The sequence below is a fragment of the Mesoplodon densirostris genome, chromosome 6, assembly GCF_025265405.1.
Source record: "Mesoplodon densirostris isolate mMesDen1 chromosome 6, mMesDen1 primary haplotype, whole genome shotgun sequence".
Classification (NCBI taxonomy): Eukaryota; Metazoa; Chordata; class Mammalia; order Artiodactyla; family Ziphiidae; genus Mesoplodon; species Mesoplodon densirostris.
The window spans coordinates 15,312,708-15,336,596 of record NC_082666.1 but is presented as its reverse complement, the minus strand read 5'-3'; the positions used below and the strand labels follow the sequence as shown (position 1 = coordinate 15,336,596).

Here is a 23,889-nt window from a genome sequence, read left to right as displayed (position 1 = left end):
GGGTGTAAGTGCCTGACACATGGCATATGTTCAATAATTGACATCTTATTACCAAGAGTCTCTATAAATTGTAACGTGCATTATTGATGAGTACATATGCATCATCATTAGGCAAGAACAATGAAATTATTCCCATTTTCGAAAAAAAAAATTAGCAAAGAGCACAATCAGTTCCAATGCAGAATGATCACCCCAGTCCTCCGGTAGTGTGTTTCTAAAACACTGTCTTAGAATAATTGAGGTGGTGGACAAGAGGGAAACAGCTATTCTAAAAGATAACCTTGAAATATGAATGGTTTAGTATGTAAAGTGGTTTCTTCATGTCTTTAGCCTTTCCGTTCCATTATTTAACACAATCACTTGTAGGCTTGTTTTGAGGTTTGCATCCAGCTGTAAGGACACAGCACTGACCGTTGTCAGGAATGATGACCTGGGAAACAGTCACACGGATCTCCCAGTGCCAGCTCTGCCCCTGTCCAGCAGCAGAACCTTGGATCACTAACTCCTCTTTCTAAGCCTCAATTTCTGCATCTACACAATGTCAGTAATACCGTTACCCACCCTAACGGTAAAGGGATCATATTTTTGAAGTATCTAGCACTTAGGAAACAGTACAAAAATGGAAGGTTATTAGGCTTTGCTTTTAAAAAATAATTTATTCTTTTTTGTGTACAGAATAATGACATCGTTACTGATAAATGAGATTCAAAACTACCAATCCATCTTGCTCACGATGCTCAGGAAGAGAAACCACGGGCAAAACGTCCCCACCTGGGTCAGCTGCTCATCTTAGACAAAGCTGGCAGGGAGACCAATTCTAGCCAGCTGGGTCGTGAGGTAGCGTCAAGAAATGGCTAGAAAAATCCAAGTGCCAGACGGAGTGTCAAGGATGGTGCTATTGCAAGGATGGCTTCTTGAGTGGCCTGTGTGCAATTTCTCTAAGAAATTCCTCGTAAGGAGGCACACTGCACTTCCGGGATGAGCAAAAGAGGATTACCTTCTGACAGAGCTTCAATATCTCAATTCCGCATCCCATCCCGCGGGGAGGGAACCATTTGGTGATAATGAAAACCAGGCCTTTGCTTCACTCAGACTCCGATGGCTTCATCAAGCTCCATCTCTCTGTGCTGAGTTCCCTAACACCATAATCCCCCCAACACAGGCGATTCTTCTCGCATCAGCTGGCTCTTTGTTGATCTGATTTACTTCTCCCCTTCCTCCCTCCCTCCTCAGCAAGTCTCTCCCCTCCCACATTTTTTCTCTTCCCTTGGTCCGTTTCTGACTCATCTGCCTGACTTCTACCAACACTCCCCGGCAACCCCTCATCCCTTCACACACACACACTTTTTCCCTAGAGGTACCTTTTAAAGTCTTGATATAAGACTAGGTCTGCATTTTATTCAGAAGAAAGATGCTCAGGAAGAGAAAATAGACTGAATAATGAGGTAAAATGCAGGTATAATCTGGTTTAAGAAACTTTGAGATGCAAAAAAATCTTCATTGAAACCCTCCAAAGAACTAATCCTTTTTTATCAAAAATGTCCTCCTTTATTCTCTTTATAAAGGTAATCCTTGAATTTACTGCATTTAAAGTGGAATTTTTTTAAGTACCTATGCTCTAAGGCATTGAGCTGAAAAGTCTCCACAGCTGCTCTTACCAATGTGGCTATTTAAACTTAAATTAAAAAAAAAAACAAAAAACCTTACAAATCTAGTGTCTAAGTAGCCACAGGTCACATGTTCCATAACCCCATGACTAGTGGCTCTTGTCTTGGCCAGCACAGACACAGTCTCTCCATTATCTTGGAAGGGTCTATCGGACGGCGCTGGGGTAGGCGCGCATGGGTCGGCACAGGACAGACTGCCTGATTTATAAACGAAGTTTTATTGGAACACAGCCATGCCCAGTGTTTACACACTGATTGTACAGCTAATTTTGTGCTATAGCAGCACAGTTGAGTTGTAGTAATACCGATCATATGACCTGCAAATCTTAAAATATTTATTATTGACCCTTTACAAACAATCCTCATGGATCCCTGGTCTAGAGAGTAGAGTTCCAGTCCCTGTTAATGTACTGGCTAGGTGTGTAACCCTGAGCAGATGTCTTTAACCCTTGGACCTGAGTGTTCCCATCTGTAAAATGGGGAGGGAGGATGAAAAACACAGGTGTTAACCAATTACTGACCTAGGCATAATCTGACTCTTGAGAGCTCTGTGACCTTTCGAAAATGATTTACCCACTGTAGCCTGTTTCTTCACCTAGAAAGGGAGTCTGGAAATCATCCACACAGAGCTTTAAGAGTGAAGGAGAGTAAGCTGGGATGAAGAGAGAGGCATGGACACATATACACTACCAAATGTAAAATAGATAGCTAGTGGGAAGCAGCCACATCGCACAGGGAGATCAGCTTGGTGCTTTGTGACCACCTAGAGGGGTGAGATTGGGAGGGTGGGAGGGAGATGCAAGAGGGAGGGGATATGGGAACAGATGTATATGTATAACTGATTCAGTTTGTTATAAAGCAGAAACTAACACACCATTGTAAAGCAATTATACTCCAATAAAGATGTTAAAAAAAAAAAAAGAGTGAAGGAAAGTACTATGGATAATTCTGCCATGACTACAGCCAGGGCTGCCGCAGGAAATCAGTACATGTGGTCACCTTAATGACAATGCTCGGGATATTATGGGGCACTTGACAACCTCAGGCAGAGTGGTTGGCAGGGGGGCACTGTTAGCTCCCTGGGTAAGAAACCAGGGATTTCATCTGCCCGTTGACTCTCAGACTACCTTTGTGCAGTGCTGTTGTCTTAAGAGCCTGCCACCTGAAGCCACCCTTGAGCCGTACCTTGATTGCTCCAGTTGATATCTGGATCTCATGGAGCCTCCTCATGGTGCCATCACGGTCGACAAAGTAGGATGATGCCAGCTGGTGCAGAGCTTCAACACTTTGGGTGGCATTCCCTGACTTCCTGTCCAGGTGACTTTTGTCCATGTACATGGTCAAGGCCTCCTCCCCTGCACAGAAAAGGAGACAAGCTCAGGCAGCCTGTTGAGCTTTGGGATGGGTAGAAAGCCTTCATGGCTTGGATGCCGAAAATAGCTTCAGACCTCTCATTAATTTTGCCCAAATTTCCTTCTGCCTCTGAAAATCAAGAGCACAATGAAAGCAAGACAGTCCAGAGGTGTCTGTAAGCACCAAGCTCCATCAGGACGAAGACCATGAAAAGACTCTTAGTCATCAAGTCCAGCTCTTACTAATCCACTTCATTGTTCTCACCAGCATCATCTCGCAACACAACTCACTTCCTCTCTTCAAGGCTCAGCCTTTTCTGTAAAATGATGGATTTGCCATAGATGGGCCCTTCCCATTCCTTTCTTCTCCTCCTGTTTCCTCATCATCATCCAATTCCACCTATTCCTCCTCTCATTTCTCCCCTCTTCTTCCCTCGTTCCTTCCTCCTTTCCTTTCTCTCTTTCTCCTTCTGATACCCCTTCCCAGACAGATGGATGTACAGATGGATGGGTAGATAAATAGAGATACAGATAGAGAGAGAGGGAGAGAGACAGAGAGATAAGATATAGTTTAAACACAGATACAGACAGATAGATAGGAAAAACTAAACTGTCAGCCCTGTGAAGTCAGACACTATCTATATTAGCCACTGCTGTATCCCTTGTACAAAGCCCAGTGCTTGGCATATAGTAGGTAGTAAATAGTTAATCCATCAATTTTTTTCATTCATTCAATAAACATTTCTTAAGTTACATCTTGGGGAGAGAGGAGATGACATGAAAGTTAGGCACAGGGTGGAAGAGACAGAGAGAGAGAGAGAGAGAGAGAGAGAGAGAGAGAGAGAGGGAGAAATAGAAAACCTTATATAATTTACCATGAAGTTTTCCTTAGAAATACATGCATGGATTACTAACAGTACTAACTAATGGTGCATTTTATTTTGGATAAAAAGATGTTTCACCAGAACTTCATAAAGGAAGCTCCAGATATGCCACCTAAATAGATCTGATCATTGTACCACTGGTTTCACTCTCAACTAACTGTGAACTTGGGGACATTTCTTAACCTCTCTGATTCTCAGTTTATTCATGAACAAAATTAGGAGAAGAATAGCACCTACTGCATAGAATAATTAAGAAGAATAAATTAATTAACACACGTAAAGTCCTAATATCATTGTCTGCTTGTTGTAGCAATCAAAAATCATTTGGAGTAGTAGTAGAGAGCAGTCTCTAGAACTATACTGCCTGGACTTGAACTAGCTATGGGAACAAGTTACCTGCACTCTTTATACCAGGGGTTGCCAACCCCGGTCTGCGGCCTGTTAGGAACCAGGCCACACAGCAGGAGGTGAGTGGTCGCGAGCTCCCCATAAATTAGGAGTATGGGATTAACAGATACAAATTACTGTACATAAAATAGATAAGCAATAAGGATTTACTGTATAACACAGGGAACAATATTCAATATTTTGTAATAACCTATTGAATCTAATGGAAAAGAATCTGAAAAAAAGTATATATGACTGAATCACTTTGCTATACACCTAAAACTAACACAATATTGTAAATCAACTATATTTCAATTAAAAAAATAAAAACAGAACTGTAACAGAAAAAAGAAATAAAAATATCATTAATAGTTTATTCGTTACATGTTGAAATGATGCAGGGTGCCTGCATCCCTGTAGATGTGGGACCCAAGACACTGATGATCTGGTCTCTCCAGCTGCATCCCGTGCTGCTCTCTAGCTGTGCTCTATCCTGCACAAATGTGCCCTATTTTCTCTTATGGCTGGGACTCTGCTTTTCTGTTTTTCTCCTGGCTAACTTCTACTCATCCCTCAGGTATCACTTAAGACACCTCCTCTAGGTAGCCTTCCCTGAATCCCCCACTGTTTACTTAAACTAAAGTAAGCACTCTAACCACGGGCTCCCACGATCTCTTTTTATTTCTCCAATATGTTACCTGTCACATTTCCTGGTGATTTCTTGTTTAATAGCCTCTCTCTTTTACTAGAGAAGAAGCACTGTGAAGTCAGTGAGTATGTAGGAGTCTTTCGTCATTTCACTGTCTTTGCCTAGCACAATATGGGCATATATTATGTGCTTAACAAATGATCAGGGTATGTGTGGGTAAATGGATAAATGTGGAAGTGGTCCAACTCTACGGTGTTTGTTGATTGACTGAAATCTTCTGGTAAGAAGATTCATCATTTTCAAAATTAATCTCTGGGTTCCACATGCCTAGACTCAAGTTGAGTTCAGAATAAAAAACTCATATTTGCACCTTCCCATGAAGTCTTCGCCAGTTATGCAGGAGGACACGATTGTCCATCCTTTGGACTCTGCAGTAAGCTGAATAGACTTGGCTTAAAAACAACTTTATATACAATTAAACATTGAGTTCCAGGTGTGATGAGTGGTGGCCTGGGGCAGGAAGGACTCTGATTCTTCTTTATAATGTTCCCAATGCTTTTCCCAGGTCAAACAAAGAGCAAATGTTCAGTTATCATTTGATGGATAGATAGATGGATGGGGAGATAGATGATTAAATGAACAGGTGAATAGATAGGTGGGTGGAGAGGTAAATGATTAAATAAGTGAATATATGCTAGAAGTTAGAGCCAGGAAGCAGAGGACACAAATATTCCAAGTGTCAGCTCAGGCTCGCCAAGGGGCCTGTGAAAGAGAAGGTGAAACAGCTCAGTTCCCTCCGGACTGAGAACTGGCAGAAGCAAACCTTAGATCAAGAGGGGTTAATGGACTTCTTGCTGCATTATTAAGACTTAATTTCTTGTTTATTAAGAGAACATTCTGTTTAGAGTCACTTTCCCACTTGGGCATTCCTGCAAATTGCCTCTTCACCCCTTTCCTCAATCTTTCTGTCTCTGGGGGCTTTGTCTCACTCTCTGTAGCACTTCTTTCAGAGGGGAACAAAGTGGGACACATAGGAAATGGGGGATGCGGGGGCAAGTCAATCATCTTATCTTTTGAGTCACCTGGGGACACTGTTCCCAGAAGAAGGAAGGGGATGTCTGGATTTCAGGCCTCTGGGGCATCCCTCATCCTTTCCTTCTGAGCCCCTGTGACTTTATTCTTAGCCTTCCTCTTAGCCAAGGGGAGCTCTCCCAAGATACAGGGTGGGGAACGAGTATACACACAAACATACATTTACACAAGCAGAAAAACGTGAGTGTTCACACATCAACAGACATTCATGCAATATACATACATTCACATACATGTGCAAGCTTACATATACACATATGTGTATATTGTACCCATATACATGGGTGTAAGATGTATGCATGTGTGCACTGCATATGTATGTATGTATGTCTGCATATAGATTAACTTTCACGCAAGCGTAGGCAAGCGTCTGTGCACATCCATCTGTGCAGGGAGACATGCGCTCCCATGCACGTGTGCAAGCTTAGTTGTATATATCACACAGACACCCACCTCCAAGGTGTTTCCTTTAATCCAAAATATGATCTTCAGAGGGACTAAGAGAAATTGCGATCCCTGTATTTATATGGGTCAATCCAGACCCTAATTTTTTCCCTTTACCACCATCCATAAAAAAATCACTCATGGGCTTCCCTGGTGGCGCAGTGGTTGAGAGTCCACCTGCCGAGGCAGGGGACACGGGTTCGTGCCCCGGTCCGGGAAGATCCCACATGCCACAGAGCGGCTGGGCCCGTGAGCCATGGCCGCTGAGCCTGCGCGTCCGGAGCCTGTGCTCTGCAGCAGGAGAGGCCACAACAGTGAGAGGCCTGCGTACCACAAAAAAAAAAAAAAAAAAAAAAGAAAGAAAAAATCACTCATACCAATTATTTTGAGTTTAACAGATTTCACCCCAAGAGTGAGGATCCCATGGAAATGTCTTAGATGTCAGCCCTCCTGCCACCTCCACTTCCTCCTCCTCACTCCGCTTCCTTCCTCTTCCCTAAAGGCATGTACTTGTCCTCTACGTGACAGTTTAAGAATCATCTGTTGTTTGAGCATGTCCTCAGGAACTCACCTGACACCTCAAACAGCTTATCAAAGCATTTCCTCTCAGTGAATATGGTGTTCTCCTTAGGAAAAATTACAGTGAATACAATTCTCTGCACTTCCTTATATTTAGATGGAAAAACTGATAGCCAGACAGGAAAGTGAATTTCTCAATGTCTTCCATTCATCTAGTGAGTGGTAGGAATGGGTTTTAATTCCAAGTCCCCCAATTTTTTAGTCTCACTAAATGATAACAGTAACAATAGTTATAATAAAACAATAATAATAATAATAATAGCTAGAACAACAATAGCAATGATTTGTTAGGTGCCAAACACTGCACTAAGCACTTTCAATGCATCATTTTATTTAATCTTCACAATATGCATGAAGTACTAGTATTATTTCTATTCATAAAAGAGGAAACCAAGGCTGAAAGTACTGAGTAACCTGCCAAGGTGACCCCAAACTGGTGAGAAACAGGCAATCAAACTCCAGAGCCTGCCTTTGCATGCCCTACAACCTACCGCCTCCATTCTCTCCCATTGCATGGGAAGGCTCTTAAGAAATACCTTTCCACAAATGAGTGAATGAAGTGATGATGTAAGAAGGACCTCACACAGTTGCTGGGTTGCTGCCACACTGTGTCTATCAACAGTAAATCCCCCACCATCACCCACGCTGAGGATTCAGGGAAAATTTAGGGCTTGCTGTCCAATACCGGAACTCAATCCAAAGCTTTGCATATTTTAAAATATTGTGCTGTTGTAACAGGAAAGGACCAAGGCTCTGTGAATAATTAACCACCTCGCCTCAGAGAAATTAAAAATATATTTCACTGCAAAAGAAAAGTCTATTATTTGGGACTTCCGGGGACTTGGACAGAACACAGTTCCTAATGGAAGTACTGCATTGATCTCAATAGTTGTTTTTTTCAAGTGAAATGCGAGATGAGGGAAATTTGAAGAAAAGGGTACAGGTTAATGCCACACTCAGTGTAGAAGTGATTTCATTTTCACTTTACAATAGAGTAGAATTTATACTACATGATTTAACACTCAAATGTTAAAGAATACATGCTGGCTGGTTGGTTGTTGGATTGGGTGGGTTGGCGAGTGACTTGGTTAAAGAGATGACAGATGTTGGGTCAAAAAAATAACGCAGGCTTTATGGACAGAAAACCCTAAGTTCAACACTTATTTTTGTCACTTAGCTATACCTCTTGTAAGTCTCAGCTTCCTTATCTATACAATGGAGATACTATAACTTAGCTTGCCATTTTTGAGGACTAAAGACTATGTACAATGCCTGCTATGAGCAAATACTCAAGAAAGTGTAATAGGAGTAGCTAAGTAGTGGATACGAATGAATGAATGAATTTGCCCAACCAATTTCTCCACCCAAATTCTCCACATCATTGGTCTTCCTTGAAATGCATACCTAGAAAGCTTCACCACCCTCCTCTACCCAGCCAACTCCTACTGAGCTAAACTGCCACTTCCTCCAGGAACTTTATACTGACTGCTCCAGCTTGGAGCACTCACCCTCCTCTAAAAAAGATCACTTGTTATAAGCATGCCTCAGTCTACCCACCTGCCTTTGTCAGTACACCTATCTTGTTCAGCTGACATGGGCCTTATCTAAATGCATAACTTTGCAGCTCTCTGAGCAGGTGGCATGGTGCTCCACCACCAAACGGGCTTTCTCAAAATTCAGTGGACTTAAGTCATTGTGGCAGAAAACTGATGGCCAAAGGATTGTAGCTCATTATATAAAAGGATGCATGCAGGCGAGACCCATAGCATCTAAGTGCACTAGTCTCTACCATTTCCCATTTTCTTTGCATTTCTTTCCTTCCTTTTATCCTCCCCTCTTATCTTCACTCCCTTAAAGACAAACTGGACATGATGGGGAGGGATGGGTAAAGCTGAGCAGGTGGAGCAATTAGTCTGCTTTCCTACTAATCTACTCCAAACCCATATAAGATACAAATGATATCCCATATGTAAAAAGACAACCTCAAGTTATCAACCCCTAAAGCAGACTTCAATAAACAAAGACACTTCTCTAAACATCATCTGAAGTTATTTCCCCAGATTAGACTGCATTCCAAAGGAACTAATATAATAATACGATTAAACATTCCCAACGAATTGAGCTAATTCCAAGGTGAAGCCGTATTTCCACAAAAGTTAGTAAACTCTCAAGTTAGACTGTCCTAGAGAACGGAATCAACCAAGACAATGTGGCTTGTCTGGCAACATATACTTCTGAGTGACATACGATGGCAGAGATGTCAAGATGGCTTTGATCCTAGGCCACCCCACCATCCCCTCCATCTCAGACTCAAACTCATGACAAGGCTATGGCCCAGTGGTTGTTGACCTACCTCCCAAGGTAGCGGAGATGAGGAGGTGGGTGCCGTACTTTTTGATGATGGTATCGATGAACTGCTGAGTGGTGGGTCTCCTGCCAAGCAGGCGGATGCTCCTTTGAAACTCCGGCATGAGGGGCACTGGATGACGGACCAGGTCTCTCCTCTCAATGGCTGTGTTCCTCACCTTCCAACGGGCAAACTCCCTGGGCAGGAGAGATGAGTGAGACTTTCCACCTACCACCTCTACCCCCAAGCCAAAGCCCACCCAACCATCCCATCCAGGCATCTGTACTTAGGCGAGAGAGTGCCCACAACTATTTTTAATATTTGTGAACTGATACTTGGATCTGGAGCCCTCAGTCTAGATCTAAGTATTGGGTAGTATTCTCATCACTGGGATACTGCAGTGAACCAGACAGATGCAGTCACGTTCTCACGATGCTTACAGATCATCAGAGATACAAAAATCATTGTCATCTAGTTGCTTATTTATCTCCCTCACTAGACTGTGAATGAAACCAGAGAGATGGGATCTTCTTAGGTACATGTTACATGGTGCGAGTCACAAGTATGCCTCCTGGATGAATAAATAAGCAAAAGAATAAAAGGAAGGAAGGCTGTGTACCAATGGACAAGACGCTAAGGCACAATGCAACTTGAAACCTGTTCTAAGACAATTCCACAACCCAATCATTTAGTCCAGAGCTCAGTTTCATTCGAAATTTTCACATGCATTCACTGAGCAAATACTGTTTGGAAGAAATTAAGCTTTGTTCTGACCATGTAAGGGAATTTCCACTCTTCCCTTCACTAATGACAGAGAAAATCAAGACAGAAGAACATTGAACTTGGGAGTCTAAGCTCAGGGTCTCACTCTGCCTCTTGTAAACTATGTGGTGTGATCTTGGGCAGAGGATGTCACTTCTCTGGATCTACATTTCCTTATTTATAAAATCCAATTAATATTATCTATTTCCTATTGCTGGTACCCAGATTACATGAAACATAGTGTGTGAAAACACCACTGGAAAATGCCAGACACTAATCCAATGTGAGAGTTTTATAACTTTTATTTCCTCACACATTCACAGATATATAAATCATTAAAGGTTCACGTGTAATGAATGAGGAGAATGCAAACCAAATATAAGTAGACATTTAAAGGGCCTTGGTTCAGGTTGTTTTTGCTTTAATAATGACCTCTGCTCCTACCAAAGATGGAGCTCCCCCTGAAACAACCAGTTCTCCAACCTGTCTGAGTTACAAGCTCCAGGTCCCTTGAGAAAAACAGACTAGCCAAGAGGACTGTAAGGTCAGCCCAGATAAATGATGGGAACGAGAGTTTAATGAAAAGGTCTCTCACTCCTGCCACAGATGAGAGAGATGAATAAAGGAAGGGGCACAGAGCAAGAAGAAGCAGAACAGGGTGGGAATCGGGCTGGAATATGTCTCGGTAATTCAGTGGTGGAGTCTGACCCCTGATGCAGAGAAAACTGTGTCTGAAGAAAAAGCTTTCAAATTGGAATGCATTTCCAAGCCTCAGAGCTTATAGTCTGTGGCTGCTTAGCAAATCTCTGTCCATAATTCAAAACATAGTTTGAATTCTAAATAAAATCTGAGTAATGTGCACATCTTAGATTTAAGTCAATCAACTGAACTCAGTGAACCTTGCAGGGCACCTACTAAATGCAGAATATCATGTGTACAGAGGTGAGTGGACACATCCCAGTCTCAGAAGCTCATAGTCTGGCAGGAAAGGCAAGACATGTCCAGCTTGTTGTAAACCAAAGACTACAGGATGCAGAAGAAGGAACACAGACTTCTGAGGTCTCTAGGGGAAGCTTCAGTGAGGTCATATCTTAACTATAGTTTTGAAGTTCACATGTGATTTAAATAAACAGAAATGTTGTTTAACATTGAAACAAAACCCAACAATCCACATGGATGAAAGGGCAGGAGCAGAGTGAGTGAGAGGGGGATACATAACACATTATGGGAAGAGCTGAACAGGAGGGGAAGTGTATGAAGAGGGTGTGAAAGGGGACAAAATGGAGCAAGTGGGGTGACCAGACAGGAGGAGAGAGTGGGGAATGCGAGAGCCAGCTGAGGGGAATCTTATAGGTGAGGTAGCTGGTGACACAACTCCCCAAGGTTACTGCTCCCTGATGCTCACACCCTGTGTAATCTCCTCCCCTTTAGTATGGGCTGGACAGGACCCAGTGATTTGCTTCTAATGGACAGAATTTGGAGGTGATAGCATGTTAGTTTTGTGATTAGGTTACAAAATAGTTTTGTGATTAGTTTACTTCTTACTCAGCCGTAAAAAAGAATGAAATAATGCCATTTGCAGCAACATGGATGGACCTAGAGATTATCATATTAATCGAAGTAAGTCAGAAAGAGAAAGACAAATACCAGATGATATCACTTATATATGGAATCTAAAATACAGCACAAAAGAATAGGTCTATGAAACAGAAAAAGACTCACAGACATAGAGAACAGACTTGTGGTTGCCAAGAAGGGGGTGTGGGGGAAGGATGGACTGGGAGTTTGGGATGAGCAGATGCAAACTAGTATGTATAGGATCGATAAACAGCAAGGTCCTACTGTATAGCACAGGGAACTATTGATATATTCAATATCCTGTGATAAACCAAATGGAGAAGAATATGAAAAAGAATATCTATATCTATAACTGAGTCACTTTGTTGTACAGCAGAAATTAACACAACATTGTAAATCAACTATACTTCAATTAAAAAAAAAAAACCCATAACCCCAAAGTATGGCAACTTCCGTTTTGCCCCTCCCCTCTGTCTCTCTGTCTCTCTTTGTCTTTGTCTTGCTCTGGCTGCCATGTTGTGAGATGCACTGTTGAGAGATCTATACTGGGAGGAGCTGAGGGAAGCCTCTGGCCAATAGCTTCTGAGGAACTGAGACCACACAAGGGACTGAGTTCTAACAGTAACTATGTTCATGAGCTGGCAAGCAGACCCTTCCCAGTGGAACCTTCAAATGACAATAGCATGGCAAGAGCAAGGGCACCCCATTGAGCCACAGCCAAATTCCCTACCCACAGAAACTTTGAGATAATACATAGTGTTATATTAAGCTACTAACTTGTGGGGTAATTTGTTACTCAGCATTAGATGACCAATAAAAGGCAATGAGAATCATTAGATACTTCTGAGGAAAGAGTGTTTCCTCATCAGCTTATCCCTGAAATTTATAAAGCTATGTACGTGTAGTTATGAAAAAAATATATGTATATATGCATAGAAACATACACATATTTCAGTATAATAGACATACAGTTCTATGCTATTATGTTATAAATTATAGTTATGTTATATACAGGGATATATATAGAGAGAGATAGATATATAGATATAGAAATATATAACATTTATTTATAGCTTACAACCTTGGGTTACTATTTTTTTCATGTGAATATGTCTACAGTCCTCAAAACTGACATGCATTACACTCAGAGAGGTTAAGTAACATGTCAAAAGTCACACAGCTCATTAGTGGTAGAACTGGGGGTAGAAAACTTGTATCCTGACTCTTAAATCACACTTTTAATGTAGATATTGAAAAGTAGACTATGAAAACCATAGTAAAACCAGTACTGACACAAAGGAACAATACCATCCCCACCATCAAATTATAAGCCTATGACTTAATTCCTTTTTCTTTCTTTCTTTTTTTTGTTTTTTTAAACAGCCTCTACATTCTTTCTGATGTTCACTAGCTATACACCCAGGGCCTGCCATCTGTGTTGCTTCCTTGAAAAAACTAAGGAGGAAGCCAGTGCTGGGTTCCCGGTTCCTGCCTCACAGGATGGAATGCAAGCCCTAAGTAAGGGGATGCATGTGACCCACTGAGCACAGTGCTGGGCACTTGGGAAAAGCTCAATAACTGAGGGATGTTATTATGAAGTGCTGACTCTGCCAGGCACTGCCTGTTCAGCACCACAGACAGCTCCCAACCCTAAGGAATTTCCATCTTACTGAATGATGTGCTATTTGCAACAGTCATCTTAGTCACAGAGGAATCAGACAGGAGGATCCCTGACCTAGTCTGGAGGAGCAGCTGGGGTGGGAGCGGGGACGTCAAAAAATTCTTCTGTACAAGTTGAATCTTGACGAGAGCATAGCATTTGGCCAAAGATAGGGGAAGGATATTTCAGGAAGAATAAGCTCCACGTGCAAACATGGAGAAAAATAAGAGAGAATAAGACAGTTGGAGAGAGAGGGATGTGTGTGTGTGCAGTATTCATGTGTATTGAGTGCATGTGATATATAAATGATAAGAAGTAAAGATAGAGAGGTTGTCAGGGACCACACGATGAAGGGTCTTGTGTGTTGAACTGTGTTATTAGATTTCTATCTATAAACTCTGTTCTTAATGGCCAACAGTCCAGACTAAAAATGTTCTAAAAATGAGTCTATGTGACTCTGTGATGATCATGAGAATGTTGGAGTTAATACTGTAATAGCCACAAGATTCTATAATTTTATTCTCTTTACCAAAATACACTTCAGTAAAAAGTCTTCACAGTACCTAGATCTATTCAGAAGTAGATTTAAACAACATTAGAACTAAAACAGTTCATTTATGCTTTCAAAATATGAATGCTTATTATTTTTCCAGATCTGAGTATACAGCAATAAACAAACTAGATAAAATTCTTGCTATCAAGGAGCTTACATTCTCGTGAGAGTGGACAGATAATGAAAGGACAAATGTGTAACATGTCAGAAGGAGAGAAGTGCTATGAAGATAAATAAAGCAGAGGAAGGAGGTAGGGATGCCCTGGGGTGGGGTGAGGGCATAGTTCTATATAGGTGGTCAGAAAACGCCTTCCTAATTTGATGACATTTAAGGAGACGTGAAGGAAATAAGGAAGAGACCATGCAGCCACCTGGTGGAAGAGTAATCTAGGAAGAAGGAACAGCAGGTGCAAATGTCCTGAGGTAAGAATATGTTTGCCAGGTTTGGGGAAGATCAAGGAGGCAGGATGAGATGAGCAGATGAGTAGAAGAGATGTTATGAAAGGAAGGGCAAAAAGAAAAAAAAATAACATCAAAACATGGGATGGCGTTGGCACCAATCTCAAAAGGCCATTCTAGATTTGGTAAAGACTTTTTATTTTTAAATTCTAAGTAATATGGAAAGTCAAAAGAAGGTTTTGAGTAATGACACCATCTGATTTATGTTCTAAAAGAGGAGTAAGCAATCTTTTTCTGTAAAGGGACAGATAATATTTTAGGCTTTGCAGCCATAAGGTACCTGTTACAGCTACTCAACTCTGTCCTTGTAGTGTGAGTAGCCACAGACAATAAATGAGTGAGTGTGGCTGTGTTCCAATAAAACTTTGTTTATGAAAGCAGGTTTCAGGCCTGATTTGGCCCATGGTGAGTATGACTCCTGTTCTATAAGCATCACTATGACTCCTTTCATAGAAGTCATCCAATCCAACCCACTCAGTTCATAGATGGCAAAATTGAATTTCAAAGACATTAACTTATTTCCCCAAGATCGCACAGCAAAATGATTGGCAGGGCTGAAATCAGAGCCTAGGGCTTGTGACTCCAAGTGCAGTGCCCTTTCCACTGCAACATGCCACCTTAAAAAGATAGAAGAAAATAAAAGAGAGAAAAAGCCTGCTTTTCATGTTGTCTAACTGCTCTGCTGACCCAGGAACAATTTTATGTAAGTTCTCAGTGAATTGAGCACAACATAAAATATATCTTTCCTTCTGAGCCCACAGAACATGCAAATTCCCCTTGGAGGAGAAGGCAGAACTCACAATGGCATAGGATATGTTTATGCCCAATTAAGCATCCCAGCAGGGCGGGCAAACCAATTAGACTGAGATTAAAAAAGGATCCTGGATGGAAGGCATGGGGTGGCTGCAGCAAGGCTCATCCCACCAGGGGAGCGGAGGGTGGGAGGGCGGGTGCAGACAGAGGCAGGGGATGGATGGAGACTGGATCCAGGGTCACAGGACTTAGGATGAGGGTACAGAGAAAACCACAAGCCCAAGGCTCGCATTTCAGAGCACTGCTTTTATTGTAATACTCCCTTGTCCCCTTTGCTAACCCTCTGTTTCCTAGACACACACACACACACACACACTCAATGACACATGGAGAATGAGGATGCACTGAAGAAAAGATTGTGAGACAGGCAGGAGAACTGGCTCTGTGCCCTTGTGGAGGTGTGTGTTTACTCTCCTGGGAAATAAGTTGATAGTATTAGATGATCTTCAGCTTTGTATCTCTCAGCCAGGGCCCCGGAGACAGAAATCTTGGGTTAAAACCTGACCCTTCCATCAATTAGCTGTGAAATCATGGTGAGTTTGCTTATACTCCAAAAAAATGTAGATGTAATCTAGGGGAAGCATATCTACCTTAGAGGGATGGGTTTAGGTTTATATTAAATCATGGAGCACAGTATCTAGAACATAAAAACCCTGAATAAAGGCAGTGTTAGATTTATTATCAATATTACCATTGTCACGGTCACAGGAGGGGCTCCAATGGGAAGGTGGGGAATAGTGGATGACGGATGGTGGGTAGAAGACAAGAGGAAACAATCCTGCTCTTTTTAATGTTTTTTTCCCCCCGGTACGCGGGCCTCTCACTGTCGCGGCCTCTCCCGTTGCGGAGCACAGGCTTCGAACGCGCAGGCTCAGCAACCATGGCTCACGGGCCCAGCCACTCCGCGGCATGTGGGATCTTCCCGGACCGGGGCACGAACCCATGTCCCCTGCATCGGCAGGCGGCCTCTCAACCACTGCGCCACCAGGGAGGCCCAATCCTGCTCTTTTTAAAGCTATTAGTAGGTAGAACTTTTGTGGAGGGATTTGATTCCTGATTCCCACGAAGTATGATAAAAGTACTGACTGCATCTAAGAAATGGACTGACAGTTTATAAACCTCCTCCTACTCTATCTCCTCATATATGGGATGAAGACTAAAAACATGCATCTCCCAGATTGTTCTGAGAGTTAAATGAAATAATGGCTAGAAAACCTCTCTGTAAACTGCAGCAGGGTATGGACAATTTTAAGTTTTTGTTGATATTTATTATTATTATTATTTATTATTATTATATCTATAGTTAATATATTTAATATTATCATATGTATATATTAATGGTATAAATAATATATATTATTTAATATTATGATGATGATGATATTTAATAATATTATTATTATTTGCATAGGGCACAGTTATAACGATATTATTATTCCTTAAAATGTTCGCTTTTGTTTCATCATGTGTAAAATGGGGGATCACAATTTCTACTTCTCAGGGTTATGAGGAGAACATCTCCAGTAGTGTTGGGTGCTTAGTAAGTGCTGGATAAATGTGAGTTTCCTCCATTGTTTTCTAGATAATCAAAGTAACTAATTACCTCTAAGGAAGTGAAGGGTTGCTTTACTCTTCTTTATGAAACATGTTTTGCAGCCTTTTTTTAAATTGAATCTGATTGCATAGCAGAACCAACTGGAAGTGGTTTTCAAAAACACACCTATTGTATAGACTTCAAAAAATAGAACAATGGAAAAATAAAGGGAGGAAAACAAAATGAATTTGGAGTTAAAATTAGCATGCAAACGCAATCCTATAAAGTCCTGAACACTTGACAGAAGTGGATAACAAATGTCTCTGAGCTTCCTTGCAGCCGAAGGAAAAAGGGAATTACAGACCAAAGGGCCACACAATCAAGAAGAAAACAGAACAGCTGTTGTTCAAAGTTGTTGGAGATACAGAGAGTTCCTGGATGCTGCAATAAGATACAAACACCTCCTATGGTTTCTCATAAAGAGATGGATGTAGTTGATGCTGGTGGGGAATGTCCTCACTGACAATATTTGATTGGCTCAGTGTAGCCTAAGGCATATGATGAAGCACCACTTGGTAATGCAACTCCATGAGAGACAAACATTACTGTTTAAACAAGAAGGACTATAGTGATCTGACTTAATCCAAGGATACATTTTAGAATATTTTATAGACATTGTATCCTCAATAAATGTTTGCCGAAAGCATAACTGATTAAGGTTACAGGATGTTTGCATTTGTTTATTTCTGGGTGGCTTATTCCGTTGGTTGCATTTATTTGCAAGTGAAATAAAAATAAGCCTCTGAATGTCTGGGGCTGGGGGCTGAGGAGGATCTGGGACCACTTCCATTACTGTTAGCAGAAAATTATCCCCAGAGACGAACAAGGGAAATTACATAGAGGAGGGGACTGAGGAGGTGAAGTCACTGAGCTGAGAGCGAGAGAGAGAGAGAGAGAGAGAGACAGAGACAGAGAGAGAGAGAGAGAGAGAGAGAGAAGAGAAAGAGAGAGAGAGAGAGAGCATTTCTCTTGCCTGCTGTTCCCAGCCTCTCCCCACATGTTCCCCAGCCAGCTAAGGGAAAGGTGAACCCAAGGGCACATGTGAAGTGGAAATGATGCATCTTAACAAGTATGGTGTCCTCAACAAATCCCCTGCCTGTCTCCATGCCTCAGAACATAAGTGAGAAAGCAGCTGAGGAATCCCAGCATCCAAGTGGTTCTCCAGGGTAATTTAGCTCTAGAAGGGTAAGGAGAGGAAAAGCAGAAAACAAATAAACGAACAACCAACCAAAAAGAGCTGTCCCTGAAAATGTGATTATGAATAGTGTTGTTTTAATTACAAGTAAAGACACTGACTTAACTATAGAGAAAATAATCTTTGCTTACAATTTGTATATAAGTCTTTCTGTTTTCCAAAGTGTGTTCATTTAAGTAATGGCCTTTTTATTTTTCTACTAACCCTAGTAGCAGTTCTAAAGGCTCCTACGGGAATAAAGTTCAGAGAAATGGGGGCAACTAATCCAGGGTAAGCATCCTGGAATTGGGCTACATGCTTCTCGTTGAGTGGAAACTTGAAAGGGAAAAATAGAAACACAGCAAGCACACTTGAATGGCCCAGGTTTGATAGAAATGGACCATCTCCAGAAAAGCAAGTGGGATTCTTCGTGGAGCACTGTTACTGAGGACAGGGACCACCATGGGGGTTATGGGAATTCATCATGGGGAAAGCAGCTTAGAATGTTCTTGCTGTATTTTACTCGGAGCAGACAGAGTTTCCTTAGATACCCTCAGTCACCTGAGCTACCTCGCTGCCATACAGAATCCAAAACATCAGAATGAGGATGAAAGGGGTTTTGGAACAACCAAGGACGTTGCTGTCATTTCACAAATGAGGAAATTGAGACTCAGAGAGAGAAATGGACTTGCCCAAGGCCTCAGAACCTTTGATAGCAAGAGGGACTAAAATCTGGGTTCCTGATCTCAGGTTCAGTGTCCTCTATGCTGATCCGCTGTCCCATCCCATTATCTCAACACTGTGGGGTCTGTACTGCACTTGGTCCTTTACAAAGCTCTGTCATCATATACATTATCCTCTCGATAACCTGGAAGTGGGGGGCATTTCCATCCCCATCACAAGTGGGGGAAACTGAGGTCCAGGGCAGTGAAGACCACATGACACATCCATGTCAGAGCTGGGACAGAAACTCAGCTTCCAGGATTCTCTGACTGGGCTCTTCCCTGCTTCTTCCTGCCCCCTCATCCTCTGACTACTCTGGTGTCACCAGGCCAGTGGAGGACAGGTGTTAACTGTCCCAAACTGCCTTGTCGGAAGCACCCGCGACGTTCTGCAGAAGAACGAAATATGGCGTATCGAGAAAAAGCAAATGATACACTGAGCACCTGAAAAAGCGGCACCAAACAGGTCCTTTCCTGACATTGTGGCAGTGTGGGAGGAGCTCAGAGTTTACAGCCAGAAAGGCCTGGCTTTGAATCCCAGCAGAAAGCCACTCATTAGCTGAGTGATCCTTTGCAGATTGCTCAGCCTCTCTGAGCTTTCTTTATCAGTACAATAGGAATCCTAGTACTTACCTTGCAGGGTTACTGGAAGGATTAAGCATAATGAATGCAATTAATCTGGCAGTAGTAGCTACTCAATAAATGTGAGTTATTTATCCTTTGGCAAGGCATTCTAAAAGGGGAGTTTGTCTCATAACACATAACTTTTAATGGATATTTTAAATGATCTTAATATGCCCATAGGCTCTAGGGATCACACAAACTGCATATAAATAAAATATTTAAAATTCTGTTTACTCAATTTGTCTCTCTGCTTATTTCCAAAACATCTATTGTGAAAGCATGAGTCATAACTAAATATAGATTAATAAAAATTTGGAGCAGCAATTATTTTCCAATTGTCATAAATCCTATTAAACATTGCAGTTAGATGAATTTTCTTTTTCAGATCACAAAATTTGAGAGCTCCAAGGGACCACAGAGAACATCTTGATATTGCCTTCGATCTTTAGATGGAAATATGGAAACTCTGAGAGGGGAGATCATTTTCCCAGGGACACAAAGCTATCAGTAGCTGGTTTTAAAATCCAAGTCTTGCACATGCAGACCTCTGCTCATTTCCCTCTGCCACAGCACATCTTTCTAGGAGAAAAACAAGCAAACTTCTTCCCTAGAAAGTAATGTTGCATTTACTTGCCAATTTTTTTCTCGTTAAAGTATTTTAGGATTAGCAAGTGTGCTGTCATCTGAGAGCCTCCCCCCAATCCGCATTCCCAGCTAGGTCCTCCTTTTGTTTCCCTATAGAGAAAGCTTTCCTGTCCCTGCTTTAAACTTATTAAGAAATACCTTTTTCTTCAATCCAATCAACACACATTCACTGAATTTCTGGTCTTATACCAGGAATTGGGGGGTCTAAAGCCATCCTTTACTTATATGTATCAAAGTTCTTAAGAATGATTTAACTCAGGGATCGACAAACTATGGCCCACAGACCAATTTTGTCCCTCTGACTGTTGTGGAAATAAATTTTTATTGGAACATAGTCTCACTCATTTGTTTATGTATTATCTATGGCTGCTTCTGCACTATAATCTCAGGGTTTAATAGTTGCAACAGAGACCATAGGGCCCATGAAGGATAAAATATGTACTATCTGGCCCTATACAGAAAAAGTTGGCTGATCCTGATTTAACCCACTGAGCTGGCCAGTCAAGTAATGTATTTTAAGGAAATAATAAAAAATGCCAGATCAAAGATTTATAGATTGAGCTACTCAATAGAGATAGATAGATCATTAAATTCTGTGTGTTTTTAAAAATTCCTTTGCCCTAAAAATATTTTAAAAACATTGGGCAAAAGAAAATTAGAAAATGAGGATGTTTCCCACACAGCCTGCTTGAATCTCCTTTAAAGCCTAAATAACAAAGTCATTATTTACATACAAATTAGAAGGAACTGATTTTCTTAAAAACGCCCCGATCACACCTGAGTTAAGAAAATAAACACGCTTCAAGTGGAATTTATGATTTGATGATTAAACAAGGTAATTGACTTAATATACACAATGATGAAAAAAATACCTTCTGGGGGGCCTAAGGCATTCTCAGAGGTATTTGATTGCCCAAGCACTGAAGGAAGAAGGAAGATACTGCCAATTTTCCTAGTTGGTGGAATGTGATGAGTTGTAACGCCATGAAAACCTGGCTCCAATGGCTAGAACTGCAATGACCAGGAAGAACTGACAGCAAGATAAAGTCCCACTCAATATAGCAAGCTTTTTCTGATTGTCAGAATGAATCAGGATAGAACAGGGAAGAAGGGAGCCCTTGTCTAAAGGTATCAAAGCAGAGTCTGAGTAGCTGATTGACAGAGATGCTTACAGAAGGGATTCAGAACCCGCACGGTCACTGCAGAGTGTTGCTGTTGCTGTCTTTACGCACTCGGAGACCCAACGTGTTTCAGGAAAGAACATGAGCTGTCTTCTGAGTGCCCAGGTGAACTGAAAATGTTTCCTTGCAATCACTGACAGCTATACTGGTCTCACACAGACACCAAGATGAACTAAAGTTATGGAAGACATTACCTATTTAATTTTTTTTTTTTTTTTACCCCTGAGTTAGTTGGATGATACTCCAAAACACAATGAGAGACGTCAGCCCTGTTGTCTATCCCATGGCTACCCCCAGACTCTGAATTTTAATTTTATTTTTTCTCCTACAGCACCTAAATACGGTTCCTCTCCATCACATGATCCTTCAGTTCCTCTTTTTTGTGTGTCCATAAACGACTAGCAAGTGTTATTTTTCTTGGGCATAAAGGTATTTTAATGGCCATAGGCTACGAAAGTCACTGCCAATCAACCACTCTCCTGCAAGTTCACTTTACTTTCCAGAAGAGCCTAGCTTCCTCTCTCTCCTACACAGATGCTTATCCATCTAAATCCATAGACTCAGCCACAAACAATATCTCTCTTCTAACACTGGACAGGCTTGATTTTTCAGATCCATATGCCTAAGCATAAATATATATTGGGCACCAAATATGGACCAGGTGCTTTGCATTAAAGCACAAGCCCCCTGGGAGGTGGTTATAATCATCCCCATTTTACAGATGAGAAAGCTCAGATTCAAAAACCCACCCAGGTTTAACTGTGTCACACTATGTGCACACCAGATGTGACTTATGATAACTTGCAACCCAATATTCTGTCTAGTAAGCTAATTGCTTGTTATGATTTTATATGAACTATTCTTAAACTAGCTTGTATTTCTTACTTACCTCTTGCATTTTCAGTGAGGGACTGCCAACATTTTGGCCTCCTTAAAGGCTAACATTGGGTCTAGAAGAATGAGCACTGGCCTTCGAGCAAAAGCATCATAAACCTACCATCTACTCTACCATAATAAGCTGGGCTACCTTAGACAAGCCATGATTCATCTTTGGATTTCACTTTTCCCATCTGTAAAATGGACAGTTGGGTTGGACGACTGGCTTTCAGACTTTTGTTTAGACATGAAACATTTGATTCACAAATTCATTCTTTCAAATAAGTTTTTGTTTGCTTGTTTTAGAGGATTTACCATGATTCTGTCTCTATTTTAGGTGCTAGGGCTCCAGAAGTGAACAATACAAAGAACTTGCATTTTTCTGGGGAAAACACAAATAATAATTTTCCAATAAATGTTTTGCAAAATAGGTAAATTTGATATAAGCAGAGCTTCTCCAGGAATGGGGATGATTGCAGAATCCTGTCTCTCCCTTCACCACCACCCCCCTTCAGGCTAAGCTCAGAGCCCAATTTGAAAACTCAGACTCAGATTCTATCTGTGCTTTGTGAAATGGGATCCATAAGTCAGCTGCACCAGAATTTGGTGGGAATCCATGTTAAAATACAGAAACAACAGCTCACTCAAACTTAGCAAAGAGTCTCAGCCTCTGCCTTTCTAACAAGCTCCCAGGGGACCCCTCTATAGAGCAAAATTGAGAACCTCAGGACCAAAGGGCTCTGATGTTTCCCCTTCTCTGGACAATCTTCCCATCATTCCCTCCTAGTAAACTCTTTCCCTACCTACTAGGTCTCAGCTGAAGGTTATTTCTACAGGAAACTTTCCCCATCTCCCCAGCCAGCTCTGGTCCCCCCGACCACCAAACTCAAGTGGCAATCGTGGACATATGTGATGATTTATTGTCATCCCCTCCTCTCGACAGTAACCTACATGGGGCGGGGACTATATTCTATATTCTACTGGAACTATAAAGTGCCCAAGTAAATAATTCTTAAATAAGTCAAGGCAGTACAAGTTTGTGAATATATTTTCTCTCCTTTCCAGCATTAAGAAACTCATGTCTTTGAAGTACCCTCAGCAATCAGATTGTTTCACTGCCGATGCTTAGCCCCTGGAGTCTGGCACGTTACCTTAGGACCCTGTTTACAAATTGCCCAAGTCTTCTGTGACTTCCTGTTTCTATTTCTTACTGCACCCTGTTCCACGCGTAGGCAGAGGTGGCAATTTAAACCCCAGAAGTGAGGAATTTTGGAATTAATCTTCAACACCTTAGTGGTTTCATTTTTCCCTTTTCCAATCAGTAGCACATCTACGAAGTCCAGAGATCTGCAGGAAAGGACTCTTATGGGATTAAATAAAATGAGGTTCTTAGACAAAACACATGGAAGTGCAAACGCCGCCCACCTGACTCCCCTGCTTCCACCTCGACAACTCTGTGATTCTTGCTCAAGATCACAGCCAGAATTCTCTTCTCAAAGTGTGGACTGGCTCATGATGCCACCTCCACGTTGTTGGGAAGCCATCAGTGAGCCCTCACTGTCTACAAAATAAATAGGAAACTCTCTGAATTCCTATTCAAGAGTCCTCATGACCAGAGTTAAACCTGAAAGTCTCAGCTCCTTCTATTACCCTATCCTTACTCCAGTCAAACTGAACTGCTCTGTGGACCCATTCCTAACTAATATCATTTCCTTACATTTTTCTTTTCTTTCAAATATTTTTCATTTTTTATTGAAATATAGTTCATTTACAATGATTTAGGTGTGCAACAAAGTGATTCAGTTATACATACATATATATGTACATACATATACATATATATACAC

The 23,889-nt window shown here is 41.5% G+C and overlaps 1 protein-coding gene across 1 annotated transcript in view; it reads right to left on the bottom strand.

The window, feature by feature from the left end:
- BRINP1 (BMP/retinoic acid inducible neural specific 1) overlaps positions 1 to 23,889 on the bottom strand; it is a 137,074-nt gene that overhangs the window by 57,151 nt on the left and 56,034 nt on the right. Inside the window, exons 2-3 of the mRNA XM_060101631.1 lie at positions 9,408 to 9,598; positions 2,853 to 3,022 (exon numbers count right to left, since the gene is read on the bottom strand). Coding sequence (XP_059957614.1) covers positions 2,853 to 3,022; positions 9,408 to 9,598 — 361 coding nt within the window. The remainder of the gene's footprint in view (positions 1 to 2,852; positions 3,023 to 9,407; positions 9,599 to 23,889) is intronic.